This window comes from Aquarana catesbeiana, linkage group LG01 (genome assembly GCF_042186555.1).
Source record: "Aquarana catesbeiana isolate 2022-GZ linkage group LG01, ASM4218655v1, whole genome shotgun sequence".
In the NCBI taxonomy this organism is placed as follows: Eukaryota; Metazoa; Chordata; class Amphibia; order Anura; family Ranidae; genus Aquarana; species Aquarana catesbeiana.
Window position 1 is genome coordinate 818,493,082 of NC_133324.1, and position 12,360 is coordinate 818,505,441.

At 45.8% G+C, this 12,360-nt stretch overlaps 1 protein-coding gene across 2 annotated transcripts in view; it reads right to left on the bottom strand.

The window, feature by feature from the left end:
• CEP135 (centrosomal protein 135) overlaps positions 1–12,360 on the bottom strand; it is a 99,963-nt gene that overhangs the window by 30,811 nt on the left and 56,792 nt on the right. For both annotated transcript variants that reach the window (XM_073608410.1, XM_073608412.1), the window contains exons 10-13: positions 5,725–5,875; positions 5,417–5,640; positions 1,048–1,203; positions 317–478 (exon numbers count right to left, since the gene is read on the bottom strand). In XM_073608410.1, coding sequence (XP_073464511.1) covers positions 317–478; positions 1,048–1,203; positions 5,417–5,640; positions 5,725–5,875 — 693 coding nt within the window. The remainder of the gene's footprint in view (positions 1–316; positions 479–1,047; positions 1,204–5,416; positions 5,641–5,724; positions 5,876–12,360) is intronic.

A 12,360-nucleotide genomic window follows, 5' to 3' on the forward strand; every position in this document is an offset into this window, starting at 1 on the left:
TAAAGTGTCATGTAGTGACTCTTCATTCATGTCACTGCACAGCAGCATAGTGCACTGCTGTACGGTGCCATCTAGTGTACATCACACCTGCATTGCTGTTTGAATGAAAACAGTGCTGTGACCTGCATTTATCCAGTTCCGAAGACCGCAGGACATCACACACATTGTGAATGAGCCCTTAGTCCACAGTAATGCAGACACTTGTCACATACCAAACATTTTTATAACATTAAACTGACTGGACTTTCAAATTAATAAGCGCCTCCATATTATCACCATCTTTGTAGGATTTGAAATAAAACCGTAATATATTTACCTTTAATCTGTCCCTGAGACTTTCAGATTCCTCTTGAACTCTGCGCAAATCAGACTTGACTAGATCTCTTTCTTCCTCTAGTTGGAGTAATTCTTTAACCGAAGAGCTGCTTTTACGTAGAGGAGACAGATCTCGCTTTACGGTAACCAGTTCATTCTGGGCCTGTAAATGAATAGCTAGATCTGAAATACATACAAGACCTGCACACAAATAATCAACCACATAGGGAGAAAGTGGTTATTTCCAGACGCTGATAAATGTACAAATGAAGAGCAAACAAATACGCATTATTAAGAGCCAGTAAAAACTGGAGTTGCACTAACATGCAAGCACTATTGTTCCATTACTGGTAGGATTGGAGCATAAATATGTGCAATTCTGCTGCAGATTTAAAAGCCTGCCTCGTTTTATGTGCTGCAACTAATAAAAAGAAATCCCAAAAATTTAGCAAGCTGCAGCTCACCTGATGTAGCTAGCCGTCTGTGTAAAATGCGATGCACGGAAGGCTCCCGTCAGCCAGTCTACCATACAAACAGATACAGCCGGCACCCACTTCCAGAATTAAATACAATATAATACCCTGCACACTGAGCATGGAGAATATTATGCTGTATTTATCCCAGATAAATAAAGCACTACCTTCATATTGGAAGTGGGTACTGACTAATAAAAAGGTATGCAAAACAAAATTACCATAAAATTCTCAAAAGTCAGCCTTTTATGAGGTTTACCTGCTCAAAAAGCCCACGGAACTTTTCCCTTTCCATCGTTAGCACTTTTACATTGGACTGAATCTCGACCATGTGCTTTTCAAACCTATCCAACATCTCCTGCAGTTCATCTCTTTCCCTGGTGACTCGCCAAAGATCAGAATTATATCCTGTGCTCTGGAGAGAAGAGAATGTAAAAATGATTTGCTTTTCTCATACATGCACACACAAATAACTACTATGCTGGACTAAAGTAGGCCAGTATTATATTCTTAAATAACATTTTTAAAAAAGATCTTTCCAGAAACCAGATTTCTTGCATCTTTGGCTAGGTTCACATATGTGCAGTTTGTGTGCTGCTTTTGTGAGGGCACCTGCAGCAAATGCAGGAAAAAGGACCCTACAATTTTTTCAAATCACACCCGCAGGGAAATCACATGGCGCAATTTGCAACGTGATTTTCCACACACTAAAATCAAGCTATGTTTTGAGATGCATAGGGGGTGCTATTAAGATATAATGGCACTCCCCATGCGTCTGCTAAATAGCACCGTGTTTTGCCTGCTGGTGGTGGAAAGTGTCTGATTTACAAGCATTCCCGCACATACATACATATACAGTTGTGCTCATAAGTTTACATACCCTGGCAGAATTTATGATTTCTTGGCCATTTTTCAGAGAATATGAATGATAACACAAAAACTCTTCTTTCACTCATGGTTAGTGTTTAGCTGAAACCAATTATCATCAATAAACTGTGTTTACTCTTTTTAAATCATAACAAACTTCCCAAATGACCCTGATCAAAAGTTTACATTGCCCCCTTTAACATCAATGACAGCTTGAAGTCTTTTGTGGTATTTGTGGATGAGGCTCTTTATCTTCTCAGATGGTAAAGCTGCCCATTCCTCTTGGCAAAAAGCCTCTAGTTCCTTTAAATTCTTGGGCTGTCTTGCATGAACCACACGTTTGAGATCTCCCCAGAGTGGCTCAATGATATTGAGGTCAAGAGACTGAGATGGCCTCTCCAGAACCTTCACTTTAATTCCGCTGTAGCCAATGACAGGTCGACTTGGCCTTGTGTTTTGGATCATTGTCATGTTGGAATGTCCAAGTACGTCCCATGCGCCGCTTCCTGGTTGATGAATGCAAATGTTCCTCCAGTATTTTTTGATAACATACTGCATTCATCTTGCCATCAATTTTGACCAAATTTCCTGTGCCTTTGTAGCTCACACATCCCCAAAAAATCAGCAATCCACATTAGTGTTTCACAGTAGGAATGGTGTACCTTTCATCATAGGCTTTGTTGACTCCTCTCCAAATGAAGCATTTATGGTTGTGGCCAAAAAGCTCAATTTTGGTCTCATCACTACAAATGACTTTGTGCCAGTAGGTTTCAGGCTTCTCTCTGTGCTGTTTAGCGTATTGTAAGCGGGATACTTTGTGGCATTTGTGTAGTAATGGCTTTCTTCTGGCAACTCGACCATGCAGCCCATCTTTCTTCAAGTGCCTCCTTATTGTGCATCTTGAAACAGCCATACTACATGTTTTCAGGGAGTCCTGTATTTCACCTGAAGTTATTTGTGGGTTTTTCTTTGCATCCCGAACAATTTTCCTGGCAGTTGTGGCTGAAATTTTAGTTGGTTTACCTGACCGTGGTTTGGTTTCAACAGAATCCCTGATTTTCCATTTCTTGATTAGAGTTTGAACACTGCTGATTGGCATTCTCAATTCCTTGGATATCTTTTTATATCCCTTTCCTGTTCTATACAGTTTAACTACCTTTTCCCGCAGATCCTTTGACAATTCTTTTGCTTTCCCTATGACTCAGAATCCAGAAACGTCAGTGCAGCACTGGATGAAAGATGCAAGGGTCTGTCGGGAGTCCAGAAACTCATTGACCTTTTATACACACACAAATTACAATCAAACAGATCACAGGTGAGGATGGTTACCTTTAATAGCCATTCAAACACTTTTGTGTCAACTTGTGTGCATGTTATCAGGCCAAAATCACCAGGGTATGTAAACTTTTGATCATGGTCATTTGGGTAGTTCCTGTTTTCATTATGATTTAAAAAGAGTAAACACAGTTGATCGATAATAAATGGCTTCAGCCAAACACTAACCATGAGTGAAAGAAATGTTTTTGTGTTATCAATTATATTCTCTGAAAAATAGCCAAGAAATCATAAATTCTGCCAGGGTATGTAAACTTATGAGCACAAATATATATATATATATATATATATATATATATATATATATATATATATATATATATATATATATATATATATATATATATATATATATATATATATATAAACCTAGCCTTCCTGTGTACTGAACTGAAATCGAAACTATCAGATGTCCCTATTCTTTTCCGTGAACTAGAGAGACCCACCACACCCTATGCAAAAAAGAGGAGGTGTGTGTGGAAGGGTGTGTTTATACACCAAAATAGGACATCAGCCTGAAGTCAGCCTTAAGCCCCATACACACGATAGGACTTTGTACAAACTTTTCCTTGGATTTTTGTACAAAGGGCGTTGCCCAAAAGTTTGTCTTGCATACAAACGACAGGACTTTTCCAGCCAACTTTCACCAAATCATGTGGTTTTTCAGCTCTTTACCACCACCCTTTGGTCAACTTCTTTATTGTTGTCTGATATTGTGTCAATCTCGCCACTTTTATTGGCGAGATTGACACTTTGCGAGCCAGGTTCACACTGGTGCAGGGATCCGAGTTGGATCCCCGCCAATACCAGGCACTGTGTTTGGTATGAATCTTGAGGGGGAACGCCACGCCAAATTTTAAATAAAAAATCGGCATGGGTTCCCCTCCAGGGGCATACCAGGCCCTTACATCTGGTATGGATTTTAAGGGTAACCCCCTACGCCAAAAAAACGGCGTGGGGGTCCCCCCAAAATCCATACCAGACCCTTATCCGAGCACGCAGTCTGGCTGGTCAGGAAAGGGGGTGGGGGACGAGCGGGCGCCCCCCCTGAGCCGTACCAGGCCACATGCCCTCAACATGGGGGGGTGGATGCTTTGGGGGAGGGGGCGCCCTGCGGGCCCCCCCACCCCAAAGCACCTTGTCCCCATGTTGATGAGGACAAGGGCCTCTTCCCGACAACCCTGGCTGTTAGTTGTTGGGGTCTGCGGGCGGGGGGCTTATCGGAATCTGGGAGCCCCCTTTAATAAGGGGGCCCCCCACCCTATGTGAATGAGTATGGGGTACATCGTCCGGGCCACCGCTGGCAGAAGATAGCGGTGGAGCCGGCAGAAGATGCGGACACCGGGAGAAGACGCCGGAGAGATCCCCGAAGTCGGAAAGGACCCCCGAAGTCAGAAGAAGACCCCGGAGCTGCCTAATAAATTATTTTAAAAACCTGTGTACTGTGTTTTTTATTGACACTTTTTTCCCTAGGTGAATGGGTAGGGGTACGATGTACCCCATACTCATTCACATAGGGTGGGGGGCCAGGATCTGGGGGCCCCCTTATTAAAGGGGGCTCCCGGATTCCGATAAGCCCCTCACCCGCAGACCCCGACAACCAACTGCCAGGGTTGTCGGGAAGAGGCCATTGTCCTCATCAACATGGGGACAAGGTGCTTTGGGGTGGGGGGGCCCGCAGGGCGCCTCCCTCCCCCAAAGCACCCACCCCCCCATGTTGAGGGCATGTGGCCTGGTACGGCTCAGGAGGGGGGGGGGGCGCTTGCTCGTCCCCACCCCCTTTCCTGACCGGCCAGGCTGCGTGCTCGGATAAGGGTTTTTTCAGCGTTTTTTTGGCGTAAGGGGTTACCCTTGAAATCCATACCAGACCCAAGGGCTTGGTATTCTCCAGAGGGGAATTCCCTCTCGCACCCGCCGCAGTAGGAAAATGTGTTTTTCCTATTGCAGCTAGCACGAGATGTACAGTACCCTGCTGCCGAGAACCAGCGCGATCCGATCACGCTGGAAACATTCTCGCGGCCGTGTACTGTAGTTTGTACAAAAGTCCGATGGCTTTGTGTACACACGATCGGACTTTGCTCCATCGGACTTTTGTTGCCGGAAAGTGGGTCCGTTCGCACAGCCAACAAAAGTCCGATGGAAACAGAAAAAGTTTGTCTGATGGAGCGTACACACGGTCGGATGTTGCTCCAAAACAGCTAATTTGCATGTTTGTTGTTAAAAAGTCAGATCGTGTGTACGGGCCTTTAGCCACATAATTGTGCACAGACAGATGTAGTTTAAACCTAACAATTAGTTCACAATTATCTACTAAATGTAATGAAACTGACCACTTGTTGACTAAATAACCACAGCAGAATGCATAAAATAAAACAAGACATTTTTTGTATCAGTTTGCACATTACAGGTGGGACATTATCAAATACCTTATCTGGGGAGCTTTGCCTTTTGCTTGACTCCAGTCTGGAAAGGTTTCTGGAGCTGGCTCTTAGATTAAGTGTTCTCTCTAGTTTCTCCAACTCTGCTTTATAATGATTCCGCTCTTCCTCTAAAGTTTTCACAAAAGAGTCCATCCTAGAAGGTGAGCGATCAGTACGCAAAATACCATACTGAGTTCTCATCCTCTCCACTTCTAGCACAAGCTCTCGTTCTGGAAATGGCAAGACAGAAGTTCTCGTTTTTTACAGAACTAGAAAATGTAATGAATATAGAAATCCTGTTTTATTGGGCCCACCTGTCACCATCTGTTTTTCAAGCTTGTTAGAAAGCCGCTGCTTTTCATTTTCCAAGTGGTTTAAGAGGGATTCGAACTTGCGATTTTCTTCTTTTCTAATTTCTAGCTCATCAGTAAGTTTTTTTTTCTCAAATTCACAAGTGTTCAGGTCCTATCAGAAAACAAACTTCATTAAAAATTGATTTGCATAGTAACTCATATGTTTAAAGGAAAAAAATATCTATATTATTTTTCACGTGTTCACAAGTTAATGGATTTTTCTTCACAATCACTTCAGAGAGCTTCAGTGATATTGTTTGCAAAGCATGCAGGGCTTTCTTATTTAAAAAAAAAGACCAGGAATGCCTTTTTACTTGTTGACCCTCTCAGTCTAAATAAAGAGTCAACAGGGATCTATATTTGCTAGTAAAGGGATCCCCGATTACAGGTGATCTCTGGATGAGCGATTACATGCCACGGTCATGATTAGCTGCAGGAGTGTGCAGCCTCCCATTGCTTTCAATAGGGCTGCCTTCCTCAGCCAATCATCAAGAATCCCTGCTGGTGTCAGTGACGGGTCTTTTCGCAGGCATGAACGTGGCCTTATTTAGCGATTTGTAATCTGATCTCCTACTATAAAGTTGATTTGGAAAATAAGCTATTTGCAGCATGGTGGTTGGGCTATAGAAAACTTGATGTTGCAGCTTTAAGCCTGCACCCTGCTAGCCTCAAGTAATAAATATAAAAAAAATTCATGAGATTCTCCTGTTATGAAGTGCCACCATTTTCTCCTCCGTAAAGTAGAATAGCATTTGTTTAAGGTAAGGTGAGAAACCTATCTATTGTACTTGCTCGTGGTGTGATAGCACAGATATTGGGCAGAGAGGTGTATGTGTTGCAATGCAGATCACATTGATGTGTGGATACAGGAGACTGAGGTGTCTGCTGGGATGAGGTGGCATGGATGCTTGGGAGTGAGATGTGTGTGCTGGAAAGCAGATCTCACTAGTAGTAGGACACTGGGGATCAAGTCAACTGTGTGTAGTGCAGATCTCATTAGTAGTAGGGTACTGGGGAGGGAGTTGTATGTGTCGGGGTGTACCTCACATAGTAGGTGTGACAGACCTCCGTACTCAAGATGAGTCTGCCTGCTGTAAATGCTTTCTCTGTCTGGTAACACACAACCCAAGATCCCTCAGAGCACCCAGTCATTAGCCGTAACGCAACGTAGGATGAAAACAACAGACTCTTTATTCAAAACACATGTAACAACCGATATACAACTCGGGGACAATTCCACCCCCCCCCCCCCCCCCCCAGGGCGGCGTAAACTGTCCAATCAGCAATAAAGGAACACAGAGGAACTGAAACATTTGAACAATAGAGCACCTTATCAGCAAGGAGGACTGTTGGAGGGATTCCTCCCTCCCTCCCTTCTCTGCCCTGCCCCCTGGTTTACATGCCAGGAACACCAATACAAACATCCATCCCATAATACACTTCTCCTAAACAACAGACTCTTTATTCAAAACACATGTAACAACCAATATACAACTCGGGGACAATTCCACCCCCCACCCCACCCCCAGGGCGGCGTAAACTGTCCAATCAGCAATAAAGGAAAACAGAGGAATTGAAACATTTGAACAATAGAGCACCTTATCAGCAAGGATGGCTGTTGGAGGGATTCCTCCCTCCCTCCCTCCCTTCTCTGCCCTGCCCCCCGGTTTACATGCCAGGAACACCAATACAAACATCCATCCCATAATACATTTCTCCTAAGGCAGACAGATACAACAGAACAATGGGACACAGTAACATCCCAAACGATCCCAGCAAAGAGTCCCACAGCATGAGACAACACACAATATATACAACATTTTAGTGTGGCTGTACAGCGAGTCCGACTAGCAGAGATCAGACTGGGGTTCTCAGTCACCCTGTGCCCCCAATGGACACAGGGTGATTTACACATAGGAGGGGCCAGGGGAGCTGGACACAGAGTTTCCAGAGCTCTCCAAGGTAAGCTGGATTCCACAACCCCCCACTCAAAGTGACTCCCGTCACAGTAGGATACCGGGGTATAAATTGTTTGTACTGGAGTGCAATTGTTGTACAGGATTTTGGAGAGGAATCATGAAATAGAATACACTACAGCGCTAACTCTGTGCCAATCCCGTGGTCATAGGATGTTATTGAGCAAGCATTCATTAATAGGCAAAAAATAGGATTTTTTTAAAACAGCTTACCTGTAAAATCCTTTTCTTTCGAAGGACATCACGGGACACAGAGCCACAGTAATTACTGATGGGTTATATAGGTATCACTGGTGATTGGACACTGGCACACCCTATCAGGAAGTTCAACCCCCTATATAATCCCTCCCCCTTGCAGGGATACCTCAGTTTTGTAGCCAAGCAATATAGTGTATTAGAAGAGGGGCGGGACCTCTGTGTCCCGTGATGTCCTTCGAAAGAAAAGGATTTTACAGGTAAGCTGTTTTAAAAAATCCTATTTTCTTTCTCGAACATCACGGGACACAGAGCCACAGTAATTACTGAAGGGATGTCCCAGAGCAATGCTACCTGAGGGGGGGGAACCACGACCAAGTAGGGTGCAATCAGACCTGAGGACCCTGTACCGCTGCCTGCAGCACACTACGCCCAAAGGCGATATCCTCATGCCTTCTCACATCCACCTGATAGAATCTGGTGAATGTATGAACTGAAGACCAGGTTGCGGCCTTGCAGATTTGAGCCATAGAGGCCCGGTGATGCACTGCCCAAGAAGCACCAATAGCCCTTGTGGAATGTGCCCTGATCTGAAACGGAGGAATCTTCTGTTTCAAACCGTAAGCTTGAATGATCAACTGTCGAATCCATTTAGCAATGGTAGCTTTTGACGCTGCCTGTCCTCTATTGGGACCCTCTGGCAGCACAAACAAAACATCCGTCTTGCGGATCTGAGCAGTTGTCCCTAGATAGGCCTTAACTGCTCTTACTACATCCAACGAATGTAGAGATCTCTCTTCCGGAGAACAGGGATCTGGAAAAAAGGAAGGCAGAACAATGTCTTGGTTTAAATGAAAATCAGAAACCACCTTCGGTAAAAAACTAGGATGAGGGCGTAGTACCACTCTATCTTTGTGTATAATCAAATAAGGCTCCTTACAGGAAAGAGCTGCTAATTCTGATACTCTTCTAGCAGAAGAGATGGCCACCAGAAAAATTAATTTCCTTGTCAACAAGACCAAAGGAATCTGACTTATTGGTTCAAAAGGCTGTTTCTGTAACAGCCAGGACCAATTTCAAGTCCCAGGGGTTTAGGGGCGCTTTAACCGGAGGATTAAGAAGCATCACCCCCTGCATAAAATTTCGGACCAAAGAATGCGAAGCAAGTGGCCGCTGAAATAATACTGATAAAGCAGAGACCTGGCCCTTGATGGTACTCAAGGCCAGCTTCATCTCTAATCCTAATTGTAGAAAATCAAGAATTCTACCTATGACATATTTCCTGGGATGCCAACCTCTGGATTCACCCCAGGTTATATAAGCTTTCCAGACTCTATGATAAATCATCCTGGAAGCTGGCTTCCTTGCATTAATCAAGGTAGATATGACAGGACCTGAGAGCCCACGACTCTTCAGAACGTGGGTCTCAATAGCCAAACCGTCAAATTTAGCGTTTGTAAGGCAGGATGGAACACTGGACCTTGAGATAACAGGTCTGGGCGTACCGGTAGGGTCCACGGGGAACCCACCGTCATCCTTACTATTTCTGCATACCAAGTCCTTCTGGGCCAAGCGGGGGCCACCAGAAGTACCGACTTCCTTTCCTACCTGATCCTGCGAAGGAGTCGTGGTAGTAGCAGAATAGGTGGGAATGCATAAATCAGTGAGAACCGATGCCACGGAATCACCAACGCATCCGTCCCGCATGCAAGAGGATCTTTTGTCCTTGCCACAAATCTGTCTATCTTTGTGTAGAATCGGGATGCAAAGTGATCTACATCTGGAACCCCACATCTTTGGCATATGGCCCAAAAGACGTCGGGATGCAGAGACCATTCCCCTGGAAGTAACTGCTGGCGGCTTAGATAGTCCGCCTGCCAATTCTCTATTCCCGGGATGAAAACTGCCGATATGCATGGCACATGCATCTCTGCCCAGACTAAGATCTGGTTCACCTCCTTTTGAGCAGCTCGGCTCTGGGTGCCTCCCTGATGATTGATATAAGCCACTGCTGTGGCATTGTCGGACTGGATCCTGAAAGGACAACCCTGTAGCCTGATAGTCCAGGCTTTTAGAGCTAAATGTATCGCCCGGATCTCCAGAATGTTGATGGGTAAGGTCCTCTCTGTCTTGGACCATATCCCTTGGACCACAGCCTGTTCCAGAACTGCTCCCCAACCTGACAGACTGGCATCTGTTGTTACCACCGTCCAGGTAACCGGTAGAAAGGATTTCCCCTTCTGCAGGTCTGATTATAGATACAAGCCAGGAGAAAATATTTCTACCCCAGGCAAAGATCACTGCTTTGAGAGAGCTGATTCTGACAGTAAGGACCAAGAAGGGTCCCTCAGTCCGCCTTTGTGTGAGGCTACTAGGGAAGATGGTGTCTTCATTCGAAGCAGTTCCCTATGCTCAGTTTCACTCAAGAATGCTGCAACACAGTATTCTGTTGACCTGGAGCAAGAAGGTTCAGGCATTAGACTTTCCGATGCGCCTGTCGCATGCGGTGCGTCAGAGCCTCAATTGGTGACTCATATGAGTCACCAATTGAGGCTCTGACGCACCGCATGCGACAGGCGCATCGGAAAGTCTAATGCCTGAACCTTCTTGCTCCAGGTCAACAGAATACTGTGTTGCAGCATTCTTGAGTGAAACTGAGCATAGGGAACTGCTTCGAATGAAGACACCATCTTCCCTAGTAGCCTCACACAAAGGCGGACTGAGGGACCCTTCTTGGTCCTTACTGTCAGAATCAGCGCTCTCAAAGCAGTGATCTTTGCCTGGGGTAGAAATATTTTCTCCTGGCTTGTATCTATAATCAGACCTAAATACTCCAGTCTTCTTACTGGTTTTAGGAAAGACTTTTCTAAGTTGAGGATCCAACCCAGGTGTTCTAGATACCTGACTGTGGTCCTCAAGTTTCCATTCAAAGAGGCTACCGACCGGTCTATCAAGAGCAGGTCGTCTAGGTATGCTATGACAGCTATACCCTGAGCCCTTAATCTGGCCAGAGGAGGAGCCAAGATTTTTGTGAACACTCGAGATGCAGTGGCTATCCCGAAAGGCAGAGCCACAAACTGGAAATGGCGCCCTCCTACCTCGAAGCGCAGAAAGTTCTGATGAGCAGGAAAAATGGGCACATGCAGATATGCATCTCTGATGTCTATTGATGCCAGAAATTCTCCTCCCTGCAGGGTGGGAACTACTGTTCAAATTGATTCCATGCGGAAGGATTGAATCCTTAGGAATCGGTTCAGATCCCTTAAAGGGGTTGTAAAGGTAAAAATTTTTTCACCTTAATGCATTCTATGCATTAAGGTGAAAAAACTTCTGACAGAACCGCCGCCCCCAGGCCCCCCGTTTTACTTACCTGACGCCTCGAAAGTCAGCTTCGCGTTCCCGACATCTGTTCCTCCGCTCACCCTGGCCGCTGATTGGCTGCAGTGGATGGATTGAAAGCAGCGCAGCCATTGGCTCGCGCTGCTGTCAATCACATCCGATGACGCGGCGCGCCGGGGGGCGGGGCCGAGTGATACAGCGAGCGGCTATAGCCGCCGGCTGTATCACGGGAGCGCGCCCGCAAGCACTCACCACCGTGCGAGGGAGCTCGCATTAAGGTGGTGAATGCTTGCGGGGAGGAGCTGAAACAGCCGCCGAGGGACCCCAGAAGACGAGGTTCGGGGCCACTCTGTGCAGAACGAGCTGCACAGTGAAGGTAAGTATAACATGTTTGTTATTTTAAAAAAAAAACACCTTTACAAACGCTTTAAGTCCAGAATGGGCCTGACATCCCCATTTGGCTTTTGGACCGTAAAAGGGTTGGAATAGAAGCCCAATCCCTGGTCCTTTGCGGGAACTATCATAATGACCTCCTGCGACAAAAGTCGCCCTAACGCTAGAAGGAGCGACTGGTACTTCTCTGGGTCTCTGGAACACCTGATCTGAGGAACCGAGGAGAGGGGAATTCCTGAAACTCCAGCTTGTACCCTAAGGTTACCGTGGAGATTACCCATCTGTCCTGGAAGTCCTCCTGCCAGAGCTCTGAGAACTGTCGCAGTCTTCCCCCACTCGAGTGAGCGGGGGCGCCCCCTCATGCAGAGGTCTTAGTGTTTTGCCTAGTAGGCTTCTTTCCCCAGGACCTCTTTTGTCCCTGGGGTTGACTCTTGTCTCTGAACCCCGATGGAGGCGGCCGTCGAGACTGCCTGGAGGCTGAAGCCCCCGCCGCTGGGGAAAGAGTCAGTTTGAAAGAGGGACGCTTACTCTTCTTCTTGACAGGTAAGAGAGTGCTTTTCCCACAAGAGATTCTCTTGATATAGTTATCCAAGTCCTCTCCAAACAACCTTGCACCACGAAATGGAAACCCAGCCAGTAGCTTCTTACATGGTGCTTCGGCTGACCAATTTTTCAACCATAGGATTCTACATAT